At 60.0% G+C, this 15,594-nt stretch overlaps 1 protein-coding gene across 6 annotated transcripts; it reads right to left on the bottom strand.

Annotated features, from left to right (window-relative positions):
* Window positions 1-1,722: 1,722 nt before the first annotated feature.
* YTHDF1 (YTH N6-methyladenosine RNA binding protein F1) lies at window positions 1,723-11,542 on the bottom strand. 6 transcript variants are annotated; one of them, XM_075528317.1, is made up of 5 exons: window positions 11,076-11,239; window positions 10,873-10,954; window positions 10,022-10,101; window positions 3,807-5,327; window positions 1,723-2,552 (listed from the first exon to the last, which is right to left on the bottom strand). In XM_075528317.1, exons 1-5 carry the CDS (start codon window positions 11,100-11,102, stop codon window positions 2,526-2,528), a joined length of 1,737 nt encoding a protein of 578 aa, XP_075384432.1. In that variant the 5' UTR covers window positions 11,103-11,239; the 3' UTR covers window positions 1,723-2,525. The 6 variants fall into 6 exon arrangements, with proteins under 6 accessions (XP_075384432.1, XP_075384434.1, XP_075384431.1 ...); XM_075528319.1 differs by having other exon boundaries at window positions 10,930-10,954; XM_075528316.1 differs by lacking the exon at window positions 10,022-10,101 and having other exon boundaries at window positions 10,930-10,954; window positions 11,076-11,542.
* Between the last annotated feature and the right edge of the window lie 4,052 nt (window positions 11,543-15,594).

Below are 15,594 nucleotides of genomic sequence, written 5' to 3'. Positions count from 1 at the left end.
ACCCTCGGGTCTGGAACTGAACTCACCCGGAGTTAGAATCATCAAGCACATAGGATGGAAAGGGCAACATCCCCCCAAGGTCAAAGTTCAGAGGGCTGGGAGGGCGGGAGGGTGGAGACAGGTAACTCGGGTGCAAGTAGGATGAGTGCTCGTCTGTAGAGGGTCTCCCGCCTGCACTGCACCAGAAGGTACATAACTGTTGAGGTGAAATGATTGGCTCCTAAACCTGCTCCTCACTCACAATGAAAAAGAGGGAGGCCCGTCCCCAAGGAGCTGGACTGACAGTGGCTGCAACGATGGGCTCCGGCCTGACCACCTCTAGGAGTCAGTGCAGGCCGGTGGTGCTGGCTGCTGTCCGACTGGACCTGACCTTTGGCCCCTGACAACAGAAAAGTTGGGAGGATGCAGTTCAATGCCAGGCAGAGGCAGCTCCCCTCCTCTGGTGCCCTCTCAGCAGTCACACCCCCACCCTAATAGAACCCAGGGCTCCAGGGAACTTGAAGCTACTCTGAGTACGAGGATCTCACACCCGTCCTTGGAAAAGAGCACATCTGAAAAGCAGAAACTCCCACACCTTTCCCAAAAGGCCGCCCTTGAAGAAAGACACTGCTCAAAGGCTCAGCCCGGCCACTGGGTGAGGGGTAGGCAGCCGGGCTGTCCACCAGGCCAAGGACGGGGCTTACCCTGGGCCTGACTCCGAAAGGGGCTCTCCTAGGGCCTCCACATAGGCTCTGGAGATCTGTACCCCAACAGAGAAAGGGCACAAGGCTCGACCCCCCACATACCCCATGCCAGAATAGCCCTATAGGGGGCCAGGGGCCTGGCAACCCCCCCTCCCCCCCAAGCAGGCAGGACCCCATGAGAAGGCCAAGAACCTGGTTCCTGGCTGTCAGCTCCTGTGCCGGGACAGTTCTACACTTGAGCCTCGGACCACAACTCACCTCCTACCCACCCCTTGGGAGCTAGGCAGGGGCACAGAAGGTGTATTTGTTAAGCTGGGACCCCTGGGAGCAGGGTGGGCCTGCCATGACACATGGCAATGAATGGGAGTCCCCAAGGCACTGGTCTGGGACCAGCTCTGCTGAGGGCTGGAGGCCAAGGTGCCTGGACAGCCCTCTAGCAGACCTGGCACTTGAGAGGGCTCCCCTTCTAAGGACCACAACGAAGGCAACCCATGTGACAGTGCTGTGCCCTGTGCCCACCAGGGGCTGCAGCTGGGGGCACTGAAAGCCCAAGTCTGTGGCACTGAGCAGCTGTCATTCCTATTATCCATCACAGCCCTGCCAGTGCAGGGATGGGAGCGCCCCTGCGGGGAGGCTGACAATGGGGTGCGGCGGGCAGCGCCTACTGGTGGTCCTTGACAGGTCTTCACCAGGACCAGTGAGTGGCACCTGCTGGGGGAGAAGGCGCCAGGCCTCGGTGCTCACAGACCGGCATGAGTTACGGGGGTGTGTGTGTGTGTGTGTGTGTGTGGTCTGCAGGGTGAGATGTTACTGGGGGTGGAGCCTGCAGCATGGCTGCTGAGAAAGGTCCTGGGGGCGCCATGGTGTGGAGAGCCAAGGTGGGGTTGGATTCGCAGGGCCAGACGCCACGTTCTGGGGAAGTGCAGCTTTTCTGTAAGAACATGGTGCTCAGAAGTAGGGGGAGCTCACCAGCTGTGATGGGCAGGGAGGCACAGTAGCCACCCACAGACAACTGACAGAAGCAGCAGCGACACGCGTGTGCTAAACAGGATCGTTTATTAAGGCTTGTATTCTCCATGCCGCCCCGCAGCAGCCGAGTGGGAGAGGCAGCTGCTCTCGTACGAGTCTCCGTGGCACAGCGTGCATCAGTCAGTGGCGCCACGGTCGGCAGGGGCTGTGGGGGCACAGCGGTGGCAGGTGCTGGGCCGCAGGCGGGGGCCCCTTCCAGGAAGACTGAGGCTCCTGCCATCCGTCAGCCATGAAGGGACTTGTTTTTTGCTTTGTACCCATTCCACAGGCCAAGGAGGGCCAGCACAGCGGGCGACAGGGTGGGCGTCACAACAACCGTGCCCCACCCTTCACTGGTGGGCTCTCAAGTGAAAGGGGGAAACAAAACATGACCCGCCAACACAGAGGGTTCACATCCAGCCCCCGCAGCAGGCGCCATCTCCGGCGCCTCCCACCACCCACACTCAGTGGGAAAGGACGGGACAGGGACGGGACGGCTGGGGGGTGGGGGATGTGGGCTGGGTGACACACAGAGGTCAGGGGTCTCAGCAACCTAATTTCTGCCAGATTAAAGAAGACTCTTTGGGCTGTTAGGGCGTGCGTGTCCTCGGGACACCGCCATAGCTCTAGGCCCGTCTGGGTGACACGCTGATGGGGGACAAACAGAAACCCTGGATTAGTGAGCACTACCGGGTTATGATACACGGCAAACAGGCCTGGCGCCAAGGCCCCCGAGCCCGCGCCCAGCAGGACCCGCGGTGGAGCGGGCACCAGGAGAAGCACCAGGCCAACGGTGTGCAGCGTAGTTTGTCAGGGCGGGCGGGACACCGACTCTCATTGCTTGCTCCGACTCTGCCGCTCCTGGGAGACAAACGGAGGCAGAGGAGGAGGGTTAGCTCTCAACACCAGCAGGCCACCTCCAACCAAGGTCGCCTGCCTCTGGGCCCCACCCTCCTTCAGGGCACAGCAAAACGCTGGCACAGCATCAAGTTCGAGGGGGACTGCCAGCCAGTGACTTCACACTCTGGAGACAGGTGACACCACACCCTGGCTTTTCCGAAATTCCACTGTGCGGGGTCAGCACCCGGGCAGACTAGGGACTAACGGGCCCCCAGCTGCAAAGTTGTCATGCCCCGCCTCTCACCCCCCAATTCGGCACTTCTTTACAAAGTCCCAGCTGCCCCTGCCTGGAAACCCTGCTGTCCAGCCCTCAGAGGAACAGATTCAAGCTTCCTGGCCCTACCACTCCCTGAGTCACCTGCCTATGCTGGCCACAAATCCAAGCCCACCAGCCCGCCACTGCCAGGAGGGGTCCAGGGCCTCCCCTGAAATATAAGTAGCACCCAGGCTGACATGCCAGCACCGAGCACTGGGTCCAAGGGTGCCGGAGCCCCTCCCGGGGGCTCTGAGAAGGGTTTGCTACGGCTGAGCCCAGGCCCCACCCTGCTCCCAGTTTCCCAGCGAGGAGGGTGATGGGCCAGCTCCCCTTGGGTGAGATGTTTGAGATGCCTGAGGGAGCTCCTGCTGAAGGCAAGGGCACTGACAGGCTCGCTGACCAGGGCAGTGTGCCATCTGCCACGCAGCCAGGGAGGCCTGCTGGGGCAGGCACCCTGAGACCCACTGTGGGAGCCCATCCCCCACCTTCATGCTGGGGTCTGATACAGGCCTCTTAAGAACAGATGGACAATACTGGACTAGCACCAAGGAGCCACCTTGGGGCAAGCTGCCACAGGCCGGGCTGGGGGTTTCCTGTTATGGGAGGGGGGTGGGGGGACAGCCTCAGGCCCTAAATGTCCACACTTGTTATTATCAAATGCCACGCTCCACTGCCAGAGCAAGGTGACTTGCACAAACCCACGGGGACAGTGAGTTTTCTAAGAAGGAATGAGCTCGGGGCCCACACTTCCAAAATGCTGGGCAACCTTCTTATACCCCCTCCGTGCTGTGGGACAGTGCTCCCCATGATGCTGCTGCTTCAGCGCAGCTCAGAAAGTCCTGTGCTGGAGAAGAACTAACTGTGTGTGTGTTGGGGGGGGGGGGAGAGGGAGGAATCAAACGCTATGCAGGATGCCCCTGGCCGCCACCACCACCCCTGGCGGGCGGGCACCGGCTCACCTTGCGCACCTCCTCCTCCTCCTGCTGCCGCCTCTCGTAGTGGGAGAAGTCATCGAAAATGGAGGTGGTGTGCTTGTAGGAGGCAAGGATCTTGAGCACTTGCTTGGCCTTCTCCAAGGGTACCTCCTGGGTATCCCGGGAGTTGGTGACAGGCTTGTTGTCGTTGTTCTCCAGCCGGATGTGCCGCAGCTGGCTGTTGGGCACGTCCTTGACCAAGATCCACTTGACGTCAAACTTGCCCTTCCACTTGTCCTGCGACCAGACGCCGGCGCTGGTGCCGTAGTCCACCGTGGACTTCATCTCGGCCACGCCGCAGAAGTGCCCGCTGCCGTTGACGCTGAAGAGCAGGTAGAGTGGACCCCTGCTGCCCAGGGAGCGGAAGGCACCGTCCAGCCGCTTGTTGCCGTGCTCGGTGCTGCACCAGATGGAGTACTTGATGGATCGGTGCACGTCATCCTCCGAGTAGCTCTTGATGATGAACACGCGGCCCTGCTTCAGGTTCCAGTCAAACTCCTTCGGATTGTAGCTGTGGGCCGCCTTCAGCTTCTCAAGGACTGGGTGGGGCTCAGCCCCCGGGGCCGCGCTGGGCTGTGCACTGCTGGGACCGTTCCCATCACTGCCCACTCCTGGCCCCTGGCCGAAGGCCGCGTTCCTGTTTCTTGGGGCTACCCAGCGGGTCTGGGGTGGTGGCTGGGAGTTCTGGTATGGAGGCGGGGCCAGAGGAGGTGGCTGCAGTGGGACAGGCTGGACCAGGGGCTGCGGTGGCGGGACTGCCTGGGGGGAGGGCACCTGCTGGGGAGCTGGGGCCTTGGTCAGGGGCCCCTTGTTGTCCCAGGTACCAATGTCCATGTTATGCTTGATGGGCGGGGGCGGCATTGTGCCGCCCATCACAGGCCCCCCCTTGCCCTTCACCTTGGGCTGGGCCTTGGCCGGCTTGCTGGCGATGGCTGCCCAGGAGGTGGGCTTGGACACGGGCAGGCTGACGCTGGCTCCCCCGTTGCCAGAAAGGACACCAGTCATCACGGCACTGCTCACGACGGAGCCCACAGTCTTGACAGCAGACGTGGCCACATCGCCGATCTTCAGGCCCACCATGCCCTGCTCCAGGCTGTTCATGCCAGGGGCCTTGCTGAGGGTGTCGCCGTGAAAGCCTGCCTGCCCGTCCACGATCGTGCCACCCAGGGAGCTGGGCGGGTAGGTGTAGCTGCTGCCATAGGCCGAGCTCTGCGTCTGCTGCCCTTGGGACCCGCTGGCCCCCCATGCCGAGAAGGCAGGGTTCTCGGGGAAAAAGTTAAACCTGTGCTGGTAGATGCTGCTGCCCAGGCCGCCAGGCTGCCCAAACACGGCATCGTGCATGAAGTGGTGGTCCCCGTTGCTGAGCTGTCCGTAGGGGGTGAGGTATGGGATGGGAGGGTCCCCTCCTGTTGACCACGGGGCCTCATTGAGGGAGTAGGGAAAGCTGATGGACGGCGGGTAGTAGCTGGACAGGTAGGGGTCAGTCATTGAGGGGTAGCTGCTGCTCTGTGGGGACAAAAGCACAGAGGGTCAGGTGCTGCAGTGAGGGCAGCCACGAGGCCAGCACCCCACACTGCAACTCCACCCCCAGGACGAAGGCCAAACTAAGGGAGTGACCAAGCTGCCTGGAGAGGGGCAGCCGCACACCAGTGCTCTCACTGGCCCTGGGCGTACTCCAAGTGTCCTGAACCCAGGTAGCCCAAAGCCCTGCCCAGAGGCAACATGCTCAGGGTGCAGCACAAGAGGTGCTCTGACTTCCAACTCCCTGGGGGGGGGGGCCCGCGTACCTCAGAGTGCTGCCTTCCCCAGGCCCCACCCTCAAGGAACCCTCTAGACCCTTCTCTTCCATTATTAGGCTCATGATAAAGGTGACAAGGAAGTCCCAGATAGGTCTCCCTGAGCCCCTGGGTGCCACCGCCAAGCGTAGCACACCCTGCACTTCGTCACGCGTGAGGGTCCTGGGAGAGGGTGCCAGGCAGGCTGGGGCCCCAGGGGGGGCAGCACCCAGCCCCACACCACCAAGGGCACAAGCTGGGCCCACCTCACAACCCTCAGGCTCCAACCTGATCCACCATTTCACAACCCCCACCCCCACCCCAGGCCTGGCTGGCTGCTGGGCCCCACTGGACAGTCAAGAGGAGCCACTTTCTAGTCTCCAGGCCAGGCTTCCTTTGGGACTCTGAGAGCAAGGTAATCTATGGGGAGACCTGAAGGAAGCCAGCACACGGGGTGGGGGGTCAGTGCTGACTCACAGTGACCCCTGTGGGTTCTTGAGACTGTAGTTGTCTATAGGAGTAGACAGTCCAGTCTTTCTCCAGAGAAGCTGGTAGTTTTGAACTGGCAACCATTCGGATTACAGCCCAACGTGCCCCAGGGTTCCTTCACCACCAAGCAAGCAAACAGGCACCCCCACCTCAACCCCCTCCCAAGTGACCAGACCCATGTGCACACAGTTAGCATGTCTCCACTGCCTGTCTACACCTACTTCTGAGACAGAGAGACTGCACCCAAAACTGCCAGCTGCACACACAAAGGGGTGTCATGACAATCAGTGACCTCTAGAAGCCCAAGACAAGCAGCACATTTTAGCACCACTGTAAACATGGGGGAGGTGGGGGTGTGGCAGCTAGGGTCACACACAGGAAGGAGAATCCAACTCTACCCAAAACCCTGGCCAATTCCTGTGAAGCAGGCGCAGATGGCCCCCACCCTGCAAGCTGCATGTTATTGATACCTCATGTTTGCATCCTCCTACCCTCAGGCACTTAATAGGAATTACAAGAAACATGACTAGGATTAACTCATTACTTTTCCAACAGTCCATTGAAAACAAGCAGAAACCCGAGTCAGTTCCAGGAAAGTGCAACTTTTGAAGACAGGTACAAAACCCCCCCAAGTCTGGGCGTGTCCCTCAGGACAGTCCTTCCGCAGCAGCCCAAAGCCACTGCCACAGAGCCGACCCAGACTGAGCAGACTGGAACCCCAGGCCCTGCTCCTAACCCGCTGCATGGCCAGGGCTCCTCGGGGAAGCGCAGGGACAAGCCGTGTGCACTGCGGCCCGACAAAGGCAGCCATGGCCGACAGAGGACGCAACACGATGCAGTTCTGCACAACCTGCCAATGGGAATCCCATCCAGGCTCCACTGTGTCCTCCCAGACATGCTTCTACAAAGCGACTGTGGTCACCCACCCGTCCGTCCTGGGAGGGGCTGTTTCTGGGTGCGTGTACCAGCAGCTCAGCAGTCAGGTGAGGACTTCTCAGCTGGTTGGGCAGCACACCGACATGGGGTTCTGTGCTGCCAGGAGGAACACAGCACAGGCAGTACAGCAGGCAGGTCCCTCAGGCAGCAGGGGAGCCGAGCCCATGTCCACAACACGCTTGCTTTTTCTAAAATGAAACCTCTTCTGGGTCAAAGACAATGTCTTGCCAACAAAGAGCGCAGATACAAGTTTCAGGGTCCCCTGCGAACAGCATACATGCAGCCGGAACTCAGGACACCCAGCCCCGAACACACAGCACCCCCACCCCTGTCCCCCCCTTACTTCAACAGCCTGTGTGTACCTCAAGGCACAAGCCAAGCCTCTCTCTCTTTTTAATCACTTTATTAGTGACCTGTCCAGCTCTTATCACCATCCATCCATCATGTCAAGCACAATTGTACATGCTAGAGCTCTGGATAAACGGTGTGGGTCTCAACAGAGTGGTAGGTCCCGAAGAGACCCACAACTGCAAAGTATCAGCATCGCAACTGCAAATACGTCCAGCGCAGCAAATATGCACACCCGACCAATTACCGTATACACTCGTGTATAAGCCATGTTTCAACACATTTTAAGTGCAGTTTTTGTGGTAAAAGTAGGAGCCTGACTGATATTCGGTTCAGCTTATACTTGAGTATACACGGTACTTTCAAATACAGCTCTGCTACCAGTGGCCCCCAAACCACACTTGGCTTCTTAGAAGCTGGCACGCCATTAAAACCAGCACCGGGAAGTTGCAGGGGTCACAGTGCGCAAGGAGGAGGCGGCGTGGCCTACGTGGATGTGCTGAAACCCTAACCAGGGGCGGCTGCCTGGTCGTCCCGCCAACTCGGGAGAGATCACATTGATTCCATGAGGTACCAGCGGGTGCCGTGTGTGTGTGTGTGTGTGTGTGTGTGTGTGTGTCTCCACTGCAGAACTAGTGCAGTGTGCATGCATGCCGTTATTGTCAGTGCGCACAGCCCCCAAACTGTGAGTGACAGGAAAACAAGCCCACTCCACCTGGGGGCTCCAGGTGATATCTCTAGGCCAATCTAAGCCACTGAGCTGAGTGGGCTTCTTCGTGTGTCCTTACTCTGAGAATTTTCTGCAGAAAAACCAAGACAACGGGTGATGACTCACAACCAGCACCGTATGGGGACCTCAGACACCATCAGTAAGCGTTGGACTGTCAACCACAAAGTCAGGGGTTCTACCGCTTCAAAAGACAAGGTTCTCTCTCCCACACAGATGCACAGCCTCAGGAACCCGCCCAGGGATAGCTGAGTTGGAAAATGGCAATGTGTTTTAGACAAACGAGGCAAAATCTGTACAGGTTGCAGAACATGACAAAACTGACCCACTGCACAGACCTAGCCATGCTGCATCGTCACTGAGCCCATTCTGATCACAAGACATCGTGCCTGGTAGAGGGGCAGCAAAAACCGAGGCAGGCCCCCACGAGATGGGCCGACACTGGCTGCCACAATGAACTCAAGCACGGCCACAACTGTGAGGACAGCGCAGAATGGGCATCGCCTCACTCAGCTGTGCGCACGGTTGCTGTGGGTGGAACTGACTTGATGGGACGAACAGCAGCAAAGACTTGGGAGCAGCCATCTGCTACCTACACCAGAGGATCGCCCTGCCAGTGGGGAGCACCAGTCCTGACCAAACCGCAAGCCCCTGCTGTCCACCCCATCCTCCTCTAGAAGACAGATGATGGGACATTCCAAGCCCAGGGTGCTCCCGCCTGTGGCAGGTGCTTCTGGAAAGCCATCATCAACCAGCACAGTGCAGACACCAGCGTGCTGTCGGCCAAGTTTCTTGCTCACGGGCAGAAGTGTGCCTGGGCTGTTCACTGCGGCACTGGCCTTGGTCAGTCTCCTCTCCCACAGGTGAGGCAGAGGGGATGCCACGCAGCGGACACCACTCAAATCTGCTCCATACGGCTCCCAGTTTACAAAAGTGGGTCTCAAGTAAAGTGAAGTGACCCTGCTTTTGGCATACAGAAGTCACATAAAGAAAGGAATCACTTCCTGCCATTCGCCTACAGCCCCCAAAGCCCACCATCTCCCTGGCCAGGTCGGCTCTGCAGAACCCAGGGGGGCGAGCACCTCAAGTGCTCTGGGAGGGGTGGAGGGAGTCTGGCTCTGCTGCTGTGAAGAGGTGGGCAAGCAGGAAGACGGCAGACTCTAGTCCACCAGTGGGAGGCCACGCCTGGTGAATTAAACAGTGGGGGACGCTGTGTTTAAACTTCAGCTCTAAGGAGCCCAGTGGCTGGATGGTTTCAACAAGGGGGATGTGTCAGTGTCTAGAGACATTTCCAGCTGTCCTGATGGTGTGTGGGGCTGGCTGGACAGGGAAAGGTATGTCATGGGCACCTAGTGGGTAGTGGTCAGGAATGTTGCTAAACAACCCACAATGCCCAACACAGCACCGCCTGCCCCCGTGTTGAGGTTCTGAAGCCCACATGAGAGAAACCTTCAACTACCTGACAAATGTAAAACCAAACCAAACCCAATTCCCGACCATTCAGTAGTTTCTGACTCACAGCACCCTACAGCACAGGGCAGAACTGCCCCTGCGGGTTTCTGAAACAGTAACGCTTAAGGGGAGCAGACAGCCTTATCTTACTTCTAGAAATAAGATAAGGAGCTGCTACAAGTTCTGAACTGCTGACTGTGCAGAGAGCAGTGCAGCATGTAGTCTCCACTGACCTTGCCTGGTGGCCACCCTGAGAGGCATTACTTCCTCCCGCGAGACAGTGGAGCCCACCTCTGTACATCACGCAGCCTACTGTCATAGCGTCCAGCTTCACTCACCTTCTTAAGACTCCAGTTCTTGGCAGAATGCCTCTTTTGTTGAGCATAACAAGAAGATTAGGCGTGTGCTGGAGAGGTGTGCTATGAAACGCAGCCTGGCACAGACATGGACAAAGGTTCACTGAGCACACTCACCTGGTTTGACTGTCTAGAAAGGTAGGGCTCAAAGTCATGGTCATGAACAGGGTCCTTCTGATGCAACGAACCATTTTGTACTAGGAAAGACAAGTTTCAAGACAGTGTCTTTGAATTTTAAGTAAACATTTTCACTTGGGAAATCAAAAGTCTCCTATGTGCGTTTTGTCCAGCTTTACAGTTAAAAACGGGACTTTCCCTTAAAAACCTACTGGTGGCGAGGCTGCACCGGAAAGGTTGACACAGTAACCGGAAGGCCCAACTGTCAATGATCTGGGCTGTGTATTTGATAAAGAGTCAATGCTAATCTCCTCAGAGGCTAGGTTCTGGTGAGCAGACACTGCCCCGGAAGATGTTATTTCTGCAGAACAGGGTCCCCTGCCCTCCAGGTGCCAAGAGGCTGCAGATCGGACCTTTGGGGGAAGGGCTGCACGGAGCAGGCTTCTCTGAGGCTTTTTCTGGGCGGCCCCTGCTTATTTTCCACTGTTAGGAACGCACAGCCAACAAGATTGGGCTGTCTCCAGACCTACAGCCCGATGAAGCCTATCTGGTTACACCCCAGGAACAGACCGGTTAAAGACGGCCTGGGGAAGGGAGGCCAGGCGCCCCTTACCAGTTCTGCGGGACTCTTGGGGAGAAGGGATTCGCCCTCCGGCCGGCGCTCTTCGGTGCTCGGAGATAGCGCACCCGGCTGGCAGCCGCTTCCGTTTGGCAGCCGGCGCCCGTCTCCCCTGCCCCTCCCCCGCCCGAATCTGCGCTCCAGCGGCGGGGAGGGCGGACCGACAGACGGAAGTCGCGCCGCTGGCTGCCCACTACCCACTGCCCGGCCAGCCCGGGATCCAGCCGCTCACCCAGGAGTTTCCGGCTCGGCCGCCCCTCCCTGCCCGCAGGCCGCGGGCCGCGCTCACCTTTATTCTCCTGGCCCTTCGTTCTCTGCATCGCCGCAGGCCGGGAGCCCGGGGGAGAGGGAAACACAGAGTTATTCGGGGGAGCCCTCCCGGGCGGGCCCGCGCGCGCGCGCCCCGACGTCCCGGCCCTGCGCCCGGCTCGCTACCTGGGGGTCCACGCTGGTGGCCGACATGCTTCATCAACAGCCGGGCGGCGCGGGCCCGGGCGCCCGCTGGCTCGAGCCTCCGCGGGCCGGGCCCCAGGCGCCGGCCTGTCACTGCCCGCGCTCGCGGCCGGGCCGCGGGGCGCTGGAGGCAGCGGGGACCGCGGGGCGGCGGGCAGGGGCGCGGGCGCCGGGAGGAAGCGCCGACTCCAATGGCGGCGCGGCGACGGCAGCGGCGGCGACGGCGGGGACGAGGCGGCGCGGACGTCAGCGCGCGCGCGGGGCAGGCCGGGAACGTTCCGACGGCCGCCACGCGCCGCGCCTGCGCACTGAGGCCCTCTGGGAAGGCTTTCGCGCCCTGGTCGGAGCCTGGCGCGGCGGACGTGGAGGCGGCGGGCCCGGGAAGTCACGTGCGGCGCTTCCAGCGGGGCTAGCGGGAAGCGGGCGGTGGCCATCCCGAGTGGACGACCCCGACCTGCGGCCTGGCGTTCGCACAGACCACGGAGGCCGTAATGTGGTGGCGAAGAAGCACTTAAAGTGCTCCGCGGATGCGCCGTGTAATCCCTGAGCACAATCCTGCTTGTTACCACCCCCCGCCCCCGCCCCCGCCCCCAGCTCTGGGGAAGCTCGCCAAGACCTCAGAGCCGGGCCTGTCATCCACCCCAGTATGCACAGGAGCCCAGGCCTCTCACCTTGCAGTTGACCCCCAGCCACTACCACCAATCCCTACCATGCGTGTAACAACCCTCCCCCACCCCCATCCGAATGTCCGAATGTCTGGCATTCATTCCTAGGGCTGAAATTCCACTGGTCAGTCCCCAGCGTGTGGATGCCCCCCTGGGCAGGCCCTGGAGGGAGCCCTGACTGGAGGGAGCCCAGGGGTGGGTCAGCGTTCTTGGTTTGCATATTAGAGTCACCGTACAGAGGTACTGCCCTCCCTCCTCAACACCCCCCCACCCCTGGGCAACTCGAGGGCTGCTGGATTTTGTGTGAGGATGGACAGCCCCTGAGCTCCAAACTCCCGCAGGGGCGTCCTGAGCACAGCCTGGCCGGGCACCTCCAGGCTTCCTGCTCGTGTCCAGCCTGTCCCCAGGAGGCTGCAGTCAAGTCTTCCTCCCTTGGCTCCAGTAGGTGGAGCATCTTCACAGGCACAGATGGGGGCCTCTGCTGGCTGACAGTTGGAGATTCCTGCCAGGCTCCGCTCACCTCATGGAGGGGCAGACACGCACCCTCATGTGTCTAGAGCAGGAGTCCTCAAACTTTTTAAACGGGGGGCCAGTGCACTGTCCCTCAGACCTGTTGGAGGGCCGGACTATAGTTTATTAAAAAAAAAAACAACAACTATGAACAAAGTCCTATGCACACTGCACATATCTTATTTTGAAGTAAAAAACAAAACAGGGCAAAAACACCCGGTGGGCGGGATAAATGTCCTTGGCGGGCTGCATGTGGCCCGCGGGCTGTAGTTTGAGGACCCCTGGTCTAGAGAAACCCGGTGACACTCATCTATGTATACGAAGGCACTTTAGATTGAGAAGGACGTTTATATCAAGAAATCAGCCTAGCCCAGCCCAGTCCAACTTAAGTCATGGGACAGAGGCTAGCCAGAACTGGCTCCCCAGGTTCACATAGCTGCTGGCTGATGACACAGAAAGGGAAGCAGGATGCAGAAAGGTCTTGGGCTGGTGGGTGCAGTCATATGCTTCAAGGTCAGTAGCAGCATGGCAGGGTGGGCCTCACAGGTTAGGGGGCCCAGTTCAAGGTTTGGGGGGATACCCAAGATGCCTGCTCTCAGACCTACTGACTTGATACTTCGGATTCCCACTTTAATAGCTGCTAGCGCCTCCCACAACTTGGGAACATAGGGGTACAGTCTCACGGAGGCAAAGGGTGTGGAAGGATGGGAGGCTGGGAGCTGCCAAAGATGCCTGCCATCCGTCCCCAGCGTTCTCATGGGGTGTCACCAAGTGCCACACTGGTCACATGACAGCTCAGTCTCCCGCCCCCTGAGAGGACGAGGTCACATCCCCTGCTGGGTCTGCCTGGGGAGACATCCCCCCTCCTCAGCCTAAATTCTCAGGTGTGCCTTGAGTCAGCTTGCAGGCTCTAACAGAGTTACCCTCAGGAGACAAGGACAACCCCCTCATTGTCCTTAGGTTGCTGCACAAAGGGGAGGTGTCAGGTGCCTCCGAGGACACATCTGCATCCAAAGACCTTTGACAGGCTTGGGTGTGGACAGCTTGTGCCAAGGAGAGGGGCACACATTTGGGGTGCTGTAACGGTCCAGTACAGGCCCAGGGTGGTGGCCAACATGGGAAGCACCAGAGGAAGGGTGTGATGGGCCTGCCCACCTGGAATCAATTCCATCTGCAGCTGTGCCACGAGAGCAGAGGGGCTTCACAGTGACAAAACGGCATCCTGTTCACTGACATGCCATTGCTGCTGCCAAGGTCCTGACTGGTCGTCCAGGCTTGCTCGGTGGACCAGCAGAGTCCTGAAGGCACGCCATGCGGACTGACAGTTTGTATCAGCCAGTCAGAAAGAAGCCCCGTGTCTCCATGTGGTCAGTGCCGGTCTGAGCCAGCCTCTGCTGACAGAGGTGGAACATCCTTCCACAGGTGGTTTGGTGCGTGCAACCCAAATAGCAGATCGCAAGGCGCCCTGAGAGCATGGCCGGCTAAGCACCAGATGCCAGCTGAGGTCAAGAAGGCCATCTGCTTCCTCGGAGAGTGACTCTGGCTGCGAAGGAAGCTGAAGCTCAGAGAGGCTGCCTCGCTGGCCTGAGGTCACACAGCCAGTGTGCTAGAGGCCTGAACTTGAACCTGGACCTCAATCTTCAAGCCCAACTCCAACCCCCCACTCTGGGCTACCTCTGGGTTGGGGTACCCTTGGGGTCCAGAGGCACTGGAGCAAACCAAATCAAGGAGGCCTGGTCAGGAGGGGCCTGGAGACCAACCGCAGACAGCTCCAGCTGGACCCTGCCCCTCTGACTCCAAGGGAAAAGTGAGCTTGTTCCCAGCACAAACAATGAGGGACTTGGTCAGTAGAGGCATGCGAGGGGAGGCAGGCCTGTGTAAGTAAGGAGCGCATGCATATCTGCCCAGGGTAGGATGAGAACAGGATCTCCAACCTGTGCCCTGAGGGTATCCAAGCTGGCTGCTTCTCTGGTGGGGGCTTTGCCCTGTGCGTGGTCCGCCACATGCCAGGAGTGCCCAGCCCCAACCTGTGGCCCCCAGGGTAGGGCTGTGTCTTGAGAATTTGAACACTGGTCCCTGGGCCTGCGTGGTGGGGGATAACAGGCCCTCAGAGGATGATGCCCTACTGGCCCTGCCGGCCCTACACCCTGCTGTCACCCACAGCCGCACACCTATGTGCACCGCAGCCCCGAGGCCTGGCGACCGAGGAACACCCCACCACCACCACCCACACACAAGGCCTAGTGACTGCAGGTCCCTCTGCTCCAGGGAAGGCACTCGGCCGGCAGAGCGCTCTTGGGCAGCTCCGTGGGCCTGGCAGCCACAGATGGAGGCTGGGACCCCAACTGAGCAAGCACCTGGGTGCAGATCCTGGGCTCACAGCAAGATGATGGGCTGAGAGAAGGGGCCTCTAGGATCTGGGCTGACCTTCTGGCAACCTCCTAGGGACAGGGGACACTCAAAGGCAAGAGGCTGTCACCTGCCACGAAAGCCCCAGCTGGCCTCTAGTGGTCAGTGCCCAATGCTCTGCCGCCCCTAGTGGTGAGTGCCCAGGGCTGCTGCTGGTGCTCCAGGCTGCCTAGACCCCACAAACACGTGCCCTCAGAACCTCCCCCCACCGCTCCAATACCTTTAACCTGGCCAAGTTCAAGGCCCCTCCAAGGACAGTGCTGTCAAGTTGCCCGCCACCTGCCTGGCCAAGGCTGACCTCACCCAGTGTCCAGTCATGTGGCTGAGCCAGCAGGAAGCTGGAAGGGCCTTCAGAGGGGTGCCCAGGTGACAGCGGGGTCAGTATTCAGCAGAAACTGCGAGGGGCCGCCCCCAGGAGGAGAGGGCCAGCCTCTGCCCCTGCTCCCAGCCCAGCCCAGCCCCGCCCCGCCCTGCCCCAGCCCTCCTGCCCATGTGCACCAGCTGTGCCTTGTCATGGAGGAGTGTGCAGGCACCAGCCAGAACAGCAGCCGGCGTCCAGGCGGGGAGGTGTGGGGAAGGACTGGGTACAGTGCACCCCTGGCCCATCCTCCTCATCCTCCCCTCAGCATAGACCCGGAATTGGGGTGGGGGCGGGGGCTCTGAGTAGGGGGCAGGCTGCACGGGGAAGTTCTAGCCAGACACACCCAGATCTCGACTCATGAAGTGGGCGCAGGTGTCTGTGGAATGACCAGGGCCCACGGGAGGCGGAGGGGCTTGTGTTGCGCCCCTGGAGTGTTCTCTGGCGGTCAGTCAGCCTCCAGAGCCTGTGTTCCTCCTACCTCAAAGGCCATGGGGGGACTCCAGGAGGGAACGGGGTACAGTTCTTGGTGGGTCCGTCCTGAGCATCTCAAATCGAT

The sequence above is a fragment of the Tenrec ecaudatus genome, chromosome 12, assembly GCF_050624435.1.
Source record: "Tenrec ecaudatus isolate mTenEca1 chromosome 12, mTenEca1.hap1, whole genome shotgun sequence".
Taxonomy (NCBI): Eukaryota; Metazoa; Chordata; class Mammalia; order Afrosoricida; family Tenrecidae; genus Tenrec; species Tenrec ecaudatus.
This window is presented reverse-complemented; position numbering and strand designations above follow the sequence as displayed.

Excerpts from the sequence above, each read along its gene's own strand:
- YTHDF1 (XM_075528316.1), bottom strand. The coding sequence starts at position 11,527 with ATGGCCACCGCCCGCTTCCCGCTAGCCCCGCTGGAAGCGCCGCACGTG. Across the intron at positions 5,328-10,929 it reads GAAGGGCCAGGAGAATAAAG|AGCAGCAGCTACCCCTCAAT; the intron begins GTGAGCGCGGCC and ends TTGTCCCCACAG. Across the intron at positions 2,553-3,806 it reads AGGAGGAGGAGGTGCGCAAG|GAGCGGCAGAGTCGGAGCAA; the intron begins GTGAGCCGGTGC and ends TTTGTCTCCCAG.